The sequence below is a fragment of the Coenobita brevimanus genome, chromosome 98, assembly GCF_032717465.1.
Source record: "Coenobita brevimanus isolate Jiangsu-jjx chromosome 98, ASM3271746v2, whole genome shotgun sequence".
Taxonomy (NCBI): domain Eukaryota; kingdom Metazoa; phylum Arthropoda; class Malacostraca; order Decapoda; family Coenobitidae; genus Coenobita; species Coenobita brevimanus.
In genome coordinates, this window is record NC_137051.1 from 25,985,787 (window position 1) to 26,000,275 (window position 14,489).

The 14,489-nt window shown below is 37.2% G+C and overlaps 1 protein-coding gene across 1 annotated transcript in view; it reads right to left on the reverse strand.

The window, feature by feature from the left end:
* Positions 1 to 7,736: 7,736 nt before the first annotated feature.
* Positions 7,737 to 14,489, reverse strand: part of PIG-O (phosphatidylinositol glycan anchor biosynthesis class O) — a 174,252-nt gene continuing 167,499 nt past the window's right edge. Inside the window, exon 7 of the mRNA XM_080283570.1 lies at positions 7,737 to 7,931. Coding sequence (XP_080139696.1) covers positions 7,737 to 7,931 — 195 coding nt within the window. The remainder of the gene's footprint in view (positions 7,932 to 14,489) is intronic.

A 14,489-nucleotide genomic window follows, 5' to 3' on the forward strand; every position in this document is an offset into this window, starting at 1 on the left:
ACTCCCATGGAAGATGTTGTATGCTGATGAATTATGTTGTTTGCAGAGAATGAGACAGAGGCAGAGAAAAGATTTAGGAAATGCAGAGATGGAATGGGGCAGGGTCAGAGAGTAACCATGGATAAAACAAAAGGATGGTGGCAGTAGTCAAAGCAGAGGAAATGTAACCATGTACAGTTTGCCACAAGGGTGTGGAAAGTACAGTAACTGTCTTGTGCAGTGTTTGTGATGCAGCAGTATTAGAGGCTATCTATCTATCTATATACCTAGGCTGCTTCCCCCAAGGAAAGGGAGGTAGAGGCAGGTTGCAAAATAATGCTGCCTTCATGTGTGTGGTGTGTTGAGGAGAGCATGTAAAGAATGAGGCGAGAAAGGACTGATCTTACTGGAGGGTCACTTGAGAATGTGGAAGAGTTTTGTTACTTGGAGGACATGTAATGTACTGGAGGTGGGACTGGAGCTAGCTCTGTGAGCAGGGTGAGAAGTGGTAGGAGAAAGTCCAAGAAGCTGGTGCCTCTCCTGACACTGAGAGGGCTCCCCCTCTGTGCTACGGGATCCTTGTATGCAGCATGTTAGGAGTGTAATGCTGCATGGTAGTGAGACCTGGGAAATATGGAAGAGGATATTCTTAGGCTCAAGGGTACTGAAATGATAATGATTAGATTGGTGTAGGGCATCCTTGAGTGAGAGGCCTGGGGGGAGAGGGGTTGGATTGTGAAAGAAGAGTTGAGGAAGGATGGGACTGAAATGTATTAGTGTTGTGATGATGAGGGGGTAGATTGAGATGGTTTGGTCATTTTGAGAGGACAGAAGATGACAACAAGGTGTGGAAGGTAAGTGGTGTGAATATCAAGGGCAGGATTGTGTGAGGCCGACTGAAAAAGACCTGGGACAAGGGTATAGAGTGCGACTTCAGGGATAAGGGACTGAAATGGGAGTCTGCCAGAGATCAAGCAGCATGGAGAGCCACCATTAGGTGACCAAAGCAGAAGCTTGCATGCATTCTGCAGCCTTAATAAATGAAATAACACAATTACAGTATTATTATTAATTATTATTATTATTATTATTATTATTATAATTATTGTTGTTGTTACAGTATTATGAATGACAGATGGATGGATTACTACATCATTATTATTATTATTATTATTATTATTATTATTATTGCATTATAATTGTTATTATTATTATTATTATTATTATTATTATTATTCTGTAAAACAATTAACTCTAAGCCCTTGGCCACCCCGTTTGGGATACATGATGTCTGGCAATGAATGAATTAATTATTATTATATTATAATTGTTATTATTATTATTATTATTATCATTATTATTATTTTTATTATTACATTATAATTGTAATTATTATTATTATTACAGTGTATTATTATTATTATTACATTATAATTGTAAATTATTATTATAATCATTACTATTACATTATAATTGTTATTATTATTATTATTATTATTATTACTGAGTGACATGCCAAATGGTTTCCTGTACACCAAGAAACCATATACTACACTGGGTGGTAGCCATATAACCAAATTATGGCACCTGGTGATTTAGTGGGTAATGAACGTGCTCCAATCAGATTGAGCCTGTGTAGGTTTATATCCAAGGGATGGTTGGGGTTTATTGCTCATGTAACGCCACCCAGGGATGAGTGAGGCTGGTCACTCTCATCTTAAATGTCAGGACCAACTTGCCTAGCCCCAGGCTCCTACGCTCCTCATGGGGTGGCATAGGTTGGATGATGGATGGATGGATGGGTTATTATAAACTGGTGACCATAATTCCACACCACCCCTATTGAAATATGGCTTAACAACTGAGGTGGAGTGACCAGAGACAGTCACTCCTGGTAGATACTGTACTGTATCCAAAAAAATTTCTTTTGTTTTATCCTATTAATATCTGGTAATTTTCATACGGAAATCTACACTTCAGAAGAACATACTGAGGAGAATCAGTTTTCATTCCTGTTCAATACAGCTTGAATAGTGCTTTTTTTTTTCTTCATTCATCATCTAATCCACTGTTACCCCATGAGGAGCATAAAACCCCAGGGCTATGCAAGCTGATTCTAACATTTAAGATGAGAGTGACCAGCCTCATGCATCCCTGAGTGGCATTACGTGAGCAACAAACCCCAACCACCCCTTCGATATAAGCCTGCTAAGGCTCAATCTGAATAGTGTCCCTTAATTACCTACTAAACCACCAGGCGCCAAAATCTGGTTAAATGGTTTCCTGGTGTACAGGAAACCATTTGACTTTTAACTCAGTGTAGAGTCAAATGAAGGTATTACTGTACTGTAGCAGTAAAAAATTCCACAGTACTGTATAGTATAAAAATTTATGATGAGTCAGCTTTAAAATCTGCATCCAGTTAAACTGTTACACATCAATACTGCTGCTCAACAAGAAAAAATGTAATACATGAAAGGCTGTACCACAGCAGTGAACAAGCATGACTGGCCATACATTGTACTGTATTTATTATTGTATTTGCATTAAATATCGATGTGTTCGAATTTAGAAGCACGATTCTAAGACAGAGAGACCTCAATATTTACAGTGACAACCTTTGCAGCAACAGATGGTAGCTGTTTCCAAATAACATTTGACTGTTTGCTGGCAGGCATACTTACTCAAAATGTCAAACTTTCACATGAGCAGGATTACAAAACAGATGAAACGGTTATATCTGAAGACTGCTAAGAACAATGAATGAGGCAATGTTCCTCTTTTTAAAATATTTCTAGCAAGTTTAAGCCAGTTTGAAAAAGTCATTAAATGAAAGCATTTTATCTATTTCTGGTGAGAAGACCCCAAGACTGAGGCTCCAGATGTCACAACAAATACTGTAATGTATCTAATTTGTTAATTTTTAATACTAATGCCTACAATAAAACAAAGAAAAACACACATACACACATACACACACACACACACACACATAAACACACACACACACACACACACACACACACACATACACACACACACACACACACACACACACACACACACACATACACACACACACACACACACACACACGAGGCACCAAGCGGGGCAGACGCACGTTGCCACCACTCCATACCTGGCCAACCTGGCCAGTGGCATTACCTAAATTAGTGTCTTTACATGAGTCAAGCTCTGCACCAGGTTAAAGTAAATGGTGTTCTAATATGAAGAAATTTTAAGTAAGACTGTTGTTCAAACAGTAAAGAAAAACAAAGCACAAAAATGTGCAAAATCATCTGATCAGTTGTTTAGTCTACAACTCTGCACCAGGGAATGTAAGTAATATCTGTGCTCTTAGTATTGCATGATGGCCACCTACTTTAGTAAAGCAAATCTGGAAAAGAAAAGGGATAAAGGTACAAAGCAGGATGATGATTTCTACCAAGAACTGTTTGAAACAGAGACTTACAATAAACTGGTGGAACGAGTAAACAGAGTAGAGATGGCTTTTCAGAATGAGATTGATGAAATTAAAAAACAGATGCACTTACAAAAGGAAGAAATAGAAAAATTAGGAAAGGAAGTCAACAAGAAAGACAACAATAGATGAGCTGACAGTAGAAGTGGGTTCACTTAGTGAAATGGCAAGTACAGTAGTCAACCATGAGAGTATTATGGAAGAGTTCAAAAGTGATACAGAGACAATTGGGCAAGTAAGCAATCTGAAAGATCAGAGCAGTGATATTGAGGAGAAGAAAACACAGTTGAATGAAGCTGTGCAAAGCTGCAAAAATGATGTGAAAATCACTTATGCTGAAATGGTGAAAGTAAAGAAATACTTAGAAACAAGGGTGGAAGAAAAAAGCATTTAAAAGGAAGTGAAAAGAATAATCCAAAACAATCCTAAATTAGTTAGAGATTCAGCAGATATCAACAAATCTATAGTAATCACTGGTATAGGAGAGGAAGAAGTAAGAAACAAGATCTTGAGAGACAAATGTAATGTGCATATTGAAGGAAGTATCAGAGGAAATCTGGAGTAAAGACACAGAGGAACACAAAAGGTTTGGGAAATATGAGAGAAACAAGTCAAGGCCCCTAAAGTTAACCTTCCAGAGTGTAAACATAGTGGAGGGGATACTAAAAAAATGCAAGGAATCTTATGGAAAAAGAGGAGTTCAAAAATGTATGGATAAAAAGATGCCTAACACAAGAGGAACTGGAACTACTGAAAGAGAAGAGGGAGGAAGCAAAAACAAAAAATAAGGGAAGATCAGAGGAGGAGAAGAATATATTTTTTTACAAAGTAATTGGATTGCAGGTACGAAAGTGGTACATAAATAGGAGGGAATAAAAGGGAGGAAGATAGCAGAACCAATTCATTACAAGTATATAAATATGATGATTAAGTTGATGTACTCAAATGTGGATGGAATGGTATCTAAATTATTAGAGATGAATGATTATATAAGAGAAAATGAACCACATATAATATGCCTAACTGAAACAAAATTAACAACAAGGATATCAAATGACATCCTAAACTTAGCGGAATACAATATATGGAGAAGAGATAGGAACTTAAAAAAAGGAGGAGGAATTATAATATTAACAAAGAAAAATCTAAAAGTCAAAGAAATAGAACTAGACATACCTTCACACGTAGAACTAATTGCAGTAGAGATCAATACATCTGAAGGGAAAGTATTTGTAGCCAATTTGTACATGCCACCCAGATCAAACACATGGGAAAGAGGTGAATATGAGGATCTGGCAGAGAGTACAATTCAGAGTTTATGAGCATTACTACATAGAATGGAGGAGAAATCGGAAAGAATTATACTAACTGGAGATTTTAATACAAATATAAATTGGAATACTCTAGATATATTATGCCAAGAAAGCTGTTGGGACCAAAAGCTCCTGGATCTCATGCAGGAGTTTTTCCTAACGCAACATGTAGGGGAAAGCATCAGAAAAAGAGGACTCGATGTACCCTCAATGCTATATCTTATATTTACTAGGCAAGAAAACGATACTGATAATTTAATATACTGTATCACCCTCCATTCAGCAAAAGTGACCATGCAGTACTAAACTGCAACTTCAGGATTGCATATGACTTAGATAACAGCAATGAAAGTTACAAAAAGATCCTAAACCATAAAAAGGGAAGCTATCATGACCTAAAAAAGTACTTCTTAGAAATTGATTGGGAAAAGGAGATTAGAGGACAAGATTTAAATGCTATATATAAAAAATTCTGTGAACTTTATGAAATAGGAGTCCAGAAGTACATTCCAAAGCACAAAGAAGCAGAAAAGAAAATAAAGAAATGGTTCAATACAGAATGTAAAAAATCAAAAGAAAAATGAGATTTGTTGTGGAATAGATACAGAAGACACAATAGTGAAAGGGCATATAACAACTATAAACAGACAGAAATTATTATACAAGAATAAGAAGGGAAGCCCAAAAACAGTTTGAGGAGGATATCATAAATGAAAGCAGTGATCAACTGAAGCTATTTTACAGCTACATCAGAAGCAAAACCAAAGTAAAAGATAAAATACAATCCATTACAGATGAAGGAATCACCTATACACAAGAAAAGGATATTTGTGACACACTAAATAAGAATTTCCAATCAGTTTTTACAGAAGAAAAATATTTTAAGAGGGATTATGTGGAACATGCATGCCCACACATACTACCAGATATACAAATATCAGAAAAAGAAATACAGGAGGGGTTACGTAAATTAGACAAAGGAAAAGCAAATGGTCCTGATAAAATTTCATGTTGGGTGCTACATGAATGTGCAAAGGAGTTAAGTAAACCATTATCTTTAATTTTCAAGAAATCCTTGAGACAAGGTAAACTACCTGATATTTGGAAGAAAGCAAACATTGTTCCCTTATTCAAGAAAGGAAATAGACAAAATCCACTCAACTACGACCAGTATCACTAACCAGTGTTGTAAGCAAGGAATTAGAAAAGCTTATAAGAAAAGCTTGGGTAAATCATCTAGAAGAACACACTATGATAACAGAAAGACAGTTTTGCTTCAGAAAAGGGAAATCATGTGTTACTAATCTGTTGAGCTACTATGACTGAGTTACAGACACATTACGGAAAAGAGAAGGATGGGTGGACAGTATCTATTTAGATTTCAAGCAAGCATTTGCCAGAGTACCGCACCAAAGACTTTTATGGAAACTGTACCATCAAGGAGGAATCCGAGGCAAACTGTATTGTTGGATGCAATATTTTCTCAGAAAAAGAGAAATGAGAACAGTACTAACGGGAAACTACTCATCATAGAAAGAAGTGACTAGTGGAATTCCACAAGGCTCAGTGCTGGTACCAATCATGTTTTTAGTGTATATAAATGATACAGACAGTAACAATGGAAATGAAAGCTATCTAAATATGTTTGCTGATGATGTAAAAATACAAAGGAGAATTACTAACACAGACTCTTGTAAAGAGCTACAAGAAAAATTAAATAAACTTCATGAATGGAGTAGTACATGGCAAATGGAATTCAATGTGGACAAGTGTCATATAATCAAGTTTGGTAAAAGTGAAAAAAGACCTGATTGGGATTATAAGTTAGGAAATAAAACCCTACACACATCAGAAAGCGAGAAGGACCTAGATGTGATTATCAATAACAGACTATCTCCGGCTGACCACATCAGTATGAAGGTACGGAACATGTATACACTGCTTGCAAATATGAGAACAGCGCTTACATACATAAATGAAGACATGCTAAGAAAGATAATAACATCATTCATCAGACCAACCCTAGAGTATGCGTCAGTAGTCTGGAGTCCTTTCAAAAAACACATAGATATGATTAAAAAACTACAAAGGGCCGCCACAAGATGGGTACCAAGCTTAAGGGATCTAAGCTATGAAGAAAGACTATAAAACCTGAATCTACCAACACTACAGGAGAGAAGGAAAAGAGGTGACATGATTATGCTATATAAATGCATATCAAGGAAGGAGAAAATAGACATAAACGATTACATAACCTATGGGGATGCATCAGCAAGAGGACACTGCAAAAAACTGCATAAAAAAAAAAAGAGGCGCTAAAGACGTAAGGAAATTTAGTTTCCCAATTAGAGCAACTGATCAGTGGAATGCACTACCAAATGAAATAGCGTGTGCCAAAACAATTCACAAATTTAAGGATATGTACGATAAAAATGGTTTAAGACACGGGACAGTACGAGCTTGACTCATTCCTGTAAAGACACAATTAGGTAAGAATAACATAAGAACACACACACACACACAAACTATGCAATAAATTATTTTTTTGTTTCAACTATAACCTTTAGTGACATCTTAGGATATATATATATATATATATATATATATATATATATGTGAGGACTTAAATCTATTCCTGAACCTCCCAAAAGGCTATGATATCCAATGACACAATTTCAAAGGACATGCTACGTCCTAAAAACATAACCCATGTGCAATCTGATGGAGCACTGTACTGTTCTGAAAGTATTAACAGGGTGCAAGCCAATTCTGCCACAACGAACTAATCTATAAAATTCCCTACCACCTATACCAACTACACAAGAGGACAGTACTGACTCTGAAAAATAGAAAGGGAACTCTGAGCACTGCTACTTACACTTCCAAGAGTTTCAATATTATAAATGCAATGTATTTACATAATATAAAAATAAAGGTGTAATGTAAATATGTTCATTACACCATCAGCTCCTCCTCAAAAGTTGTTCACTCCAGGATGTCAGAACTCCAAGAACTCTAAGTGTAAATCCTAGACCTATAATCACACTAGCACATGTTACCAAGAAACCCACAGCCTCGAAGATAAAGTGTGGAGCAAAGATCTTCCACACCATGAGGTGACGACGCAGGATGAATGCAGCCATGGCAGAGAAGAACACCTATGAAGAAGGCCATAATGAATTAATCTGACACATGAGATAACAAATGTATGACTATACAGAAGTATTAAATCATGGTACAGCTAGATTTAAAAAATAATAATAATAATACAGTATATACTAAACCATCACTACTTAAAGGATACCTTTGTATACCGACAATACTTTCTTTGTAACCTTTGCCAGACATATAACAAGAAAAGACTGCATAAACTGCAAGATTACCCTTGAAACTGACAGTCAACAAGATTTTCACAATCTATCAAATGTCTCATAAGGATTACATGTACAGTAAAATTTCCTACTTTCCACTTGGATGAACCAGTGGAGAACACAAATCTCAGTTGATGCAGAGTATGGCATGAATCCAGAGAGCCGGCTTAATAGATACCAGGTTCCCTTGGCTTTGAAGATTCAGTGGTGACAAAAAGATACTATCAGTGCTAGGACCAATGCCTTCATCCCAAGCAGTGTCTTATCAAACCCTAATCTTTTGAGATGTGTTTCAGTAACACAGTTCTACCCTTGAGTGTTATTTTTCCTGCCTGTCCTGGTGTCATTCTTGTTGTGCTTAGTCCAAGCTTCCCTTACAATTTCGAGAAGTTTCATCTGATTTTAACAGCTGACACCTTTATAGTTTTGCTTATGGGTATCATGGAATTATTATGCACATCTTGGGTGGCTTGACAAGTTTCCACATTATGACAAAATGTCAATGTCCACCCCCTCTTTTCTGGCAGGCTTTATCTAAATGATACTCTCACAATATTGAAAGAGAGAGAGAGAGAGAGAGAGAGAGAGAGAGAGAGAGAGAGATTATGACAGGCTATTTGCATAACTGAGGGGTAATTTTTCACCAGTAGCAAGCTAGTTTTGAATGCACCTTACAAACTGCTTTGAACCACTTATGTCATCATTCAAGCATTAAAAGCAAAGATGGGAAAAATACCATACCCAAAGAGTCTCATGAAAAAGGGTGACCCACCCGTGAAGTACTTGATGTTTTCTCAACTTTTTAACAAGCACATCAAAACTGTGCAGTCCTACCGCACAGCAGGCAGCACTGTGAAACCCAGAGGCTCACAGCACATGCAAATGCCATAATACCATAGTCAGCCTTAAAAGAATGTCCATAACAATATTGTAGTTAACCACAAGACCACCATCTCTAGTGGGACAATCATTATCAATCAATCAATCAATTCATCAGTCCTCTTTGTCCTCTCCCTTCCCCTAGAAAAGAATCTGCCTTGTTCTATTCTTCCTGCACATTGTGATGTTGATGAAAAATAAAAAGTGCCCTGGGGCTATTTTCTAAGCTGTAGCTTATGGGTTTTGGGCATCACTGAAAAATATAAAGTAAGATTGCTACCACTGAAAAATTCTAAGACCTAAAGCCGCCCCATGTGAGCGAACTAGATGGCAGGATCTTTATGCGGTGCAGGAAGTGAGAAAAAGTTCACAAAAGTATGGTGTTTTGACAGTCTTGTCCTAAGGATACTGCTGAAAGGCAGGTACCACCCACATTCACAATAAGGTCAAAGTGCAAACATTTCATGAAAACCCTGAGCGGTTTCTCTGATAATTACTATAGTTCACAGTTATTCACACCCCTTTCTTTGGCCTTCCTGGTCTGAGATGTGTTCTCCATGGCCTCAATGCAGCAGACCTTAATTATATGATGAACCAGTATTCAATGAATCACTTGTACAATGATGACAAAGTTAAGATCTTTTTTTAGTACAGTGCACCTCTTAAAGTGCTTGTGTCTGCAGTCAATCTGAAATTTTAAAAAATTTGAACTTTAGACAGAACATTTATCTGGCTATTCTTTTAATTCTCATAGTTTATGTGTACTTTTGAAGCGAGCTCTGTAGTATGGGGTACAGTAACTTGCTTACTTGAACAATCCTATTTTTCACTATTTTTATAACAACTTTTATCTGTTAACTCAATCTATCTATCTATCTATTGCCAGACGCCATAATCCTGTAAGGGGTGGCCATTTGACTTTGAGTTAGTTGTTTCACGGGGAGGGGCACTAACCCTCCACCAACCCACTTGCTGACATGTAGGGAGCACATATGGTTTGGTTATATGGTTACCACTCAGCGTTGTAAATGGTTTCTTGGCTTACAGGAAACCATTAGGCTTGTCACTCAATGTAAAGCGACCTGTAAAGGAAAGAAAAGCAATAAGAAGTGACAGGAAAGATGGGAGAAATAGGAAGAGAGGAGGACAGGCACAGAAAAAGAATGATAAAGGCTAAGGAAGAAGTGGGCAGCACTACATCAAGTGAGTGGATGATGGTCACCACCACCTACCACAAGTTAACTCAAGCTAATGATAATTATCAGTATAATACTCATTACTAACCAAGAAGTATTTTCTTTATCTCCTTCTTCACCTCCTGTATGTCCACTTCTGTTCTATAAAATTTTTCAGGTATAATCATACCTAACATCCATCAATGAGTTCCAAGGGAAAATAATGTTGCATTCAGTTATTTATTTAAATGAGAAACAGGCAAATACATATATATGCATATGTACAGTACACTCTCAATATAACAACCTAATTGGTACCAGACCCTTGATATTAAAGCCGACAGTTCTTTAAAGCCAAACACCATGCTGTTCGGAAATTTTCCAGGCAATGTGGCTTTTACCGAACAAAGATCAATAAATATAGAGCATTGGTCGGCCGTACACTTGTGCACAATACCATACAGTTAGGTCTAAATGGTTCTTCTTTTTTTTTCAATAAATGCTCTACTTACTTGTCAGCAAGTGGGTTGGTGGAGGGTTAATGCCCCTCCCTGTAAAACAAATAACTCAAAGTCAAATGGTCACCCCTTACGGGATTATGGCGTCTGGCAATAGATAGATAGATAGATAGACTTATTTGTGTGTTTAATCTTACCTTTCAGGAAGTAACTGCACTGCAAACAAGGATTGCAAGTAGGCCTTGAAAAAAATTATGTTCATTCGTCATGCCATGCAGGTCAGTGTTTCTCACACATCCATTCTTTTGCTAAACAAAATTTCTTATTGAACATCATGTTCGGCCTGCTTGAGGTGGTCATTAAAACTGAAATTTGTTCAAAGACGGTTCTGTATATCGAGGGTGTACTGTATATGTGTATATCTACCTATCTATCTATCAATATCTATCAATTTATCCATCTATCTATCTATATACTGTATGTGTGTGTGTGTGTGTGTGTGTGTGTGTGTGTGTGTGTGTGTGTGTGTGTGTGTGTGTGTGTGTGTGTGTGTGTGTGTGTGTGTATTTACCTATTTGTATTTACCTATTTGTAGTATACAGGAATTGAGCAATGCTCATGTTGTCCTGTCTCCATATCCACATTTATCAAGTATACCTTTACACACATGAATGTTTTTCTCATGCACCACCTCTTTGTCTAAGTCGTTTCAAATATTTAAGTATTTACCTAATATACCTAATTGTGATATACACGGAATGTACTATGCTCGTGGGTTTCTGTCGCTGTTTCTCAATAAGTCGAATTTAGCTTTAAACTCGTTTAAGTTTTTAGACTGGACGATCTCTTTGTCCATGCTATTCCATAAGTCTATACTTCTGTAAGGAAAGCTATATTTCTTGATATCCTTCAAGCAGCTTGACTTTTTCAATTTCATTCCGTGTCCTCTTGTTGCTCTCTTATCCCATACAAACAGATCTTCTTTGTCAATTTTATCTACTCCCACCATGGTCCTGAACACTGCAATCATGTCTCCCCTCTTTCTCCTTTCCTCTAAGGAAGGCAAATCCAGTTTTTCCAGCCTCTCTCTGTATGAAAGGTCTGTCAGACTGGGGACCATCTTGGTTGCTGTTCTTTGTATTCTCTCAATCTTGTTTATATCTTTCTTTTTGTGTGGGCACCACACTACTGCTGCATATTCTAACCTGGGGCGGATCATGGCCACTATCAATTTTTTCATCATCTCCTCATCCATATAATGAAATGCTACTCTTATGTTAGTCAAGAGCTTATAAGTCTCTCCAACTATCTTGTTAATGTGCTTTTCTGGTGACAAACTATCTTGGACCAGCACTCCCAAATCTTTCTCTTCTCTCCTTTTTGTGATTAATTCATTACCCAAAAAATAATTCAGTGATGGCCTCCTGGTACTTTTACCCATTTCCAATATTTTACATTTCTTTACATTAAATTTCATTTCCCACGTCCGGCTCCAATTGTGTATCCTATCCAAATCCTCCTGCAGTATTTTACAATCCTCTTCAACCTCTACCTTCCTCAAGATCTTTACATCATCAGCAAACAGACTTGCATAACTGTTCACTCCATCTACCATATCATTTACGTAAATCAGGAACATTACTGGCGCCAACACTGAGCCTTGAGGGACTCCACTTGTTACTTCCCTCCATCCAGACATCTTATCCTTTATTACTGTCCTCATTTGTCTGTCTCTCAAAAAGTCTCTCATCCATTCCAGAAGTTTACCCTTTAGTCCTCCTATATATTCTAGTTTCCACATTAGTCTCTTATGAGGTACCTTGTCAAAGGCCTTCTCTAAGTCTAAGTACACACAATCCACCCATCTCTCTCCTGTACCACATCAATCGCTCTTGAGTAAAAGCTCAACAAGTTAGAAACACATGACCTTCCACTTCTGACTCCAAACTGACATTCAGCCAAAATATTCATCTCTTTCAGATATTTTATCCATCTGTCTTTCAGGATTCTCTCACACAATTTTGCGACCATGCTGGTTAGAGACACTAGTCTATAATTCAGGGGTTCTTCCCTGTTTCCTCCCTTGTAAATTGGTACCACATTTGCCCTCTTCCATTCTTGTGGCACTTTCCCCTCTTCCAGTGAGCATATGATTAAACTGTGAATTTTATCCGCCAGTTGTTCTCTGCATTCCTTCGGTACCCAATTAGAAATTCCATCACGTCCTGGGGCTTTCCTTACATCTTGAGTTTCCAGTAATTTATACACTTCCTGTACCTCCACTTCTATATCTTTCATCACCGGAACATTTCTAATCACTCCCTCCCCTTCCACAAGCTCCTTTTCTTTAGTGAAAACTGACTGGAAACGTTTGTTCATTATTTCTGCTTGCATTGCCGCATCCTTAAAGACCTCTCCTTCTACTTTCAGTTTGGTGATTCCTTCCTTTTGTTTCAGTTTGCCATTAACAAATCTATAAAACAGTTTGGGTTCATCCTTGCATTTGTCTATTATACCTTTTTCAAAATTCCTTTCTTCTTCTCTACGTATTCTTGTGTATTCATTTCTTGTTCTTTTATATACTTCTTTTGTTCTATTGTTACCTTTCTTTCTCCAATTGTTCCATGCCTTATCTCTCTCTTTTTTTGCTATCATACACCTTCTATTAAACCACTCCTTTTTCCTGTTTTCTTTCCCTCTTACTCTTGGTACGAATTTTTCCACTCCCAAATTATAGAGGTCTAGAAAGATATCCCACTTCCTCTGTATCTTTCTTGTTTCTCTGAATTTTCTCCAATCCGCATTTTCAAAAAAGTTTCTCAATCCTGTAAAATTTGCTTTCCCAAAGTTGTATCTTCCCTGTCTATGAAGCTCGTCTCTTGGCTCGACGTTCCCTATTAACATCTGGAACTCATTGACCACGTGATCACTTTTTCCTAAAGGACAGAGATATTTCAATGATTCTATTACATCGGGTTCTTTGGTAAACAGTAAGTCTAACCTTGCTGGTGTGTCCTCACCTCGAAACCGTGTCTCTTCTTTGACCCATTGCGTCATCACATTATTCATTATTATATTTAATAACATAGTGCCCCACGAATCCTCACCGCCTCCCAAGTACCATTCCTCCCAGTTCACCTCTTTACAGTTAAAGTCACCCACCAAAATTATATTATTGCTTTTCTCAATTGTTTTTTGCAAATAGCTAGCCACATCTGACAACATCTCATGGTATTCGCCCTCCTTCCATGCTCTCGTCTTTGGGGGAACATACACTACCATCATATCTCTCTTAACATTCTCTCCAGTTTCTAATTTCATATATATCACTTCAGCCCTGCCTTCTCCCATTTCCACAGTATCTACATTTATGTTGTTCTTCACTGCTGTCATCACTCCTCCTCACTTTTTTTCTTTTCTGTCTTTTCTCCACAGTTTGTATTTACCATCTCCCAAATGAACATCAATATCTTCTCTTAATTTGGTCCCTACAAAGCACATGACATCAGGTTCATGTTCTCTCAAGAAATCGTTAATTTCGATCCTTGTCGATATGAAACCATCAACATTAGTATATATCACCTTCAAATTATTTTTGACGTTTTTAATACCCTCTTCTCTCCTACTCTCTGTCCGTACCACTTACTCAACTTCTGATCTTTCACAACCATCCCCCTTAGTTTCCTTCACTTCTATTTCCTTAAATACCATTTCCTTACTTTCATATCCAATACTCTCCAAAAAAAAGTATTACATTCTTCCTCTGTCCTCTTATCATTTTTTTCCTTTACTTCTTCCTTTAATGATTTTAAAACTTCTCTTTCCTCTTCATT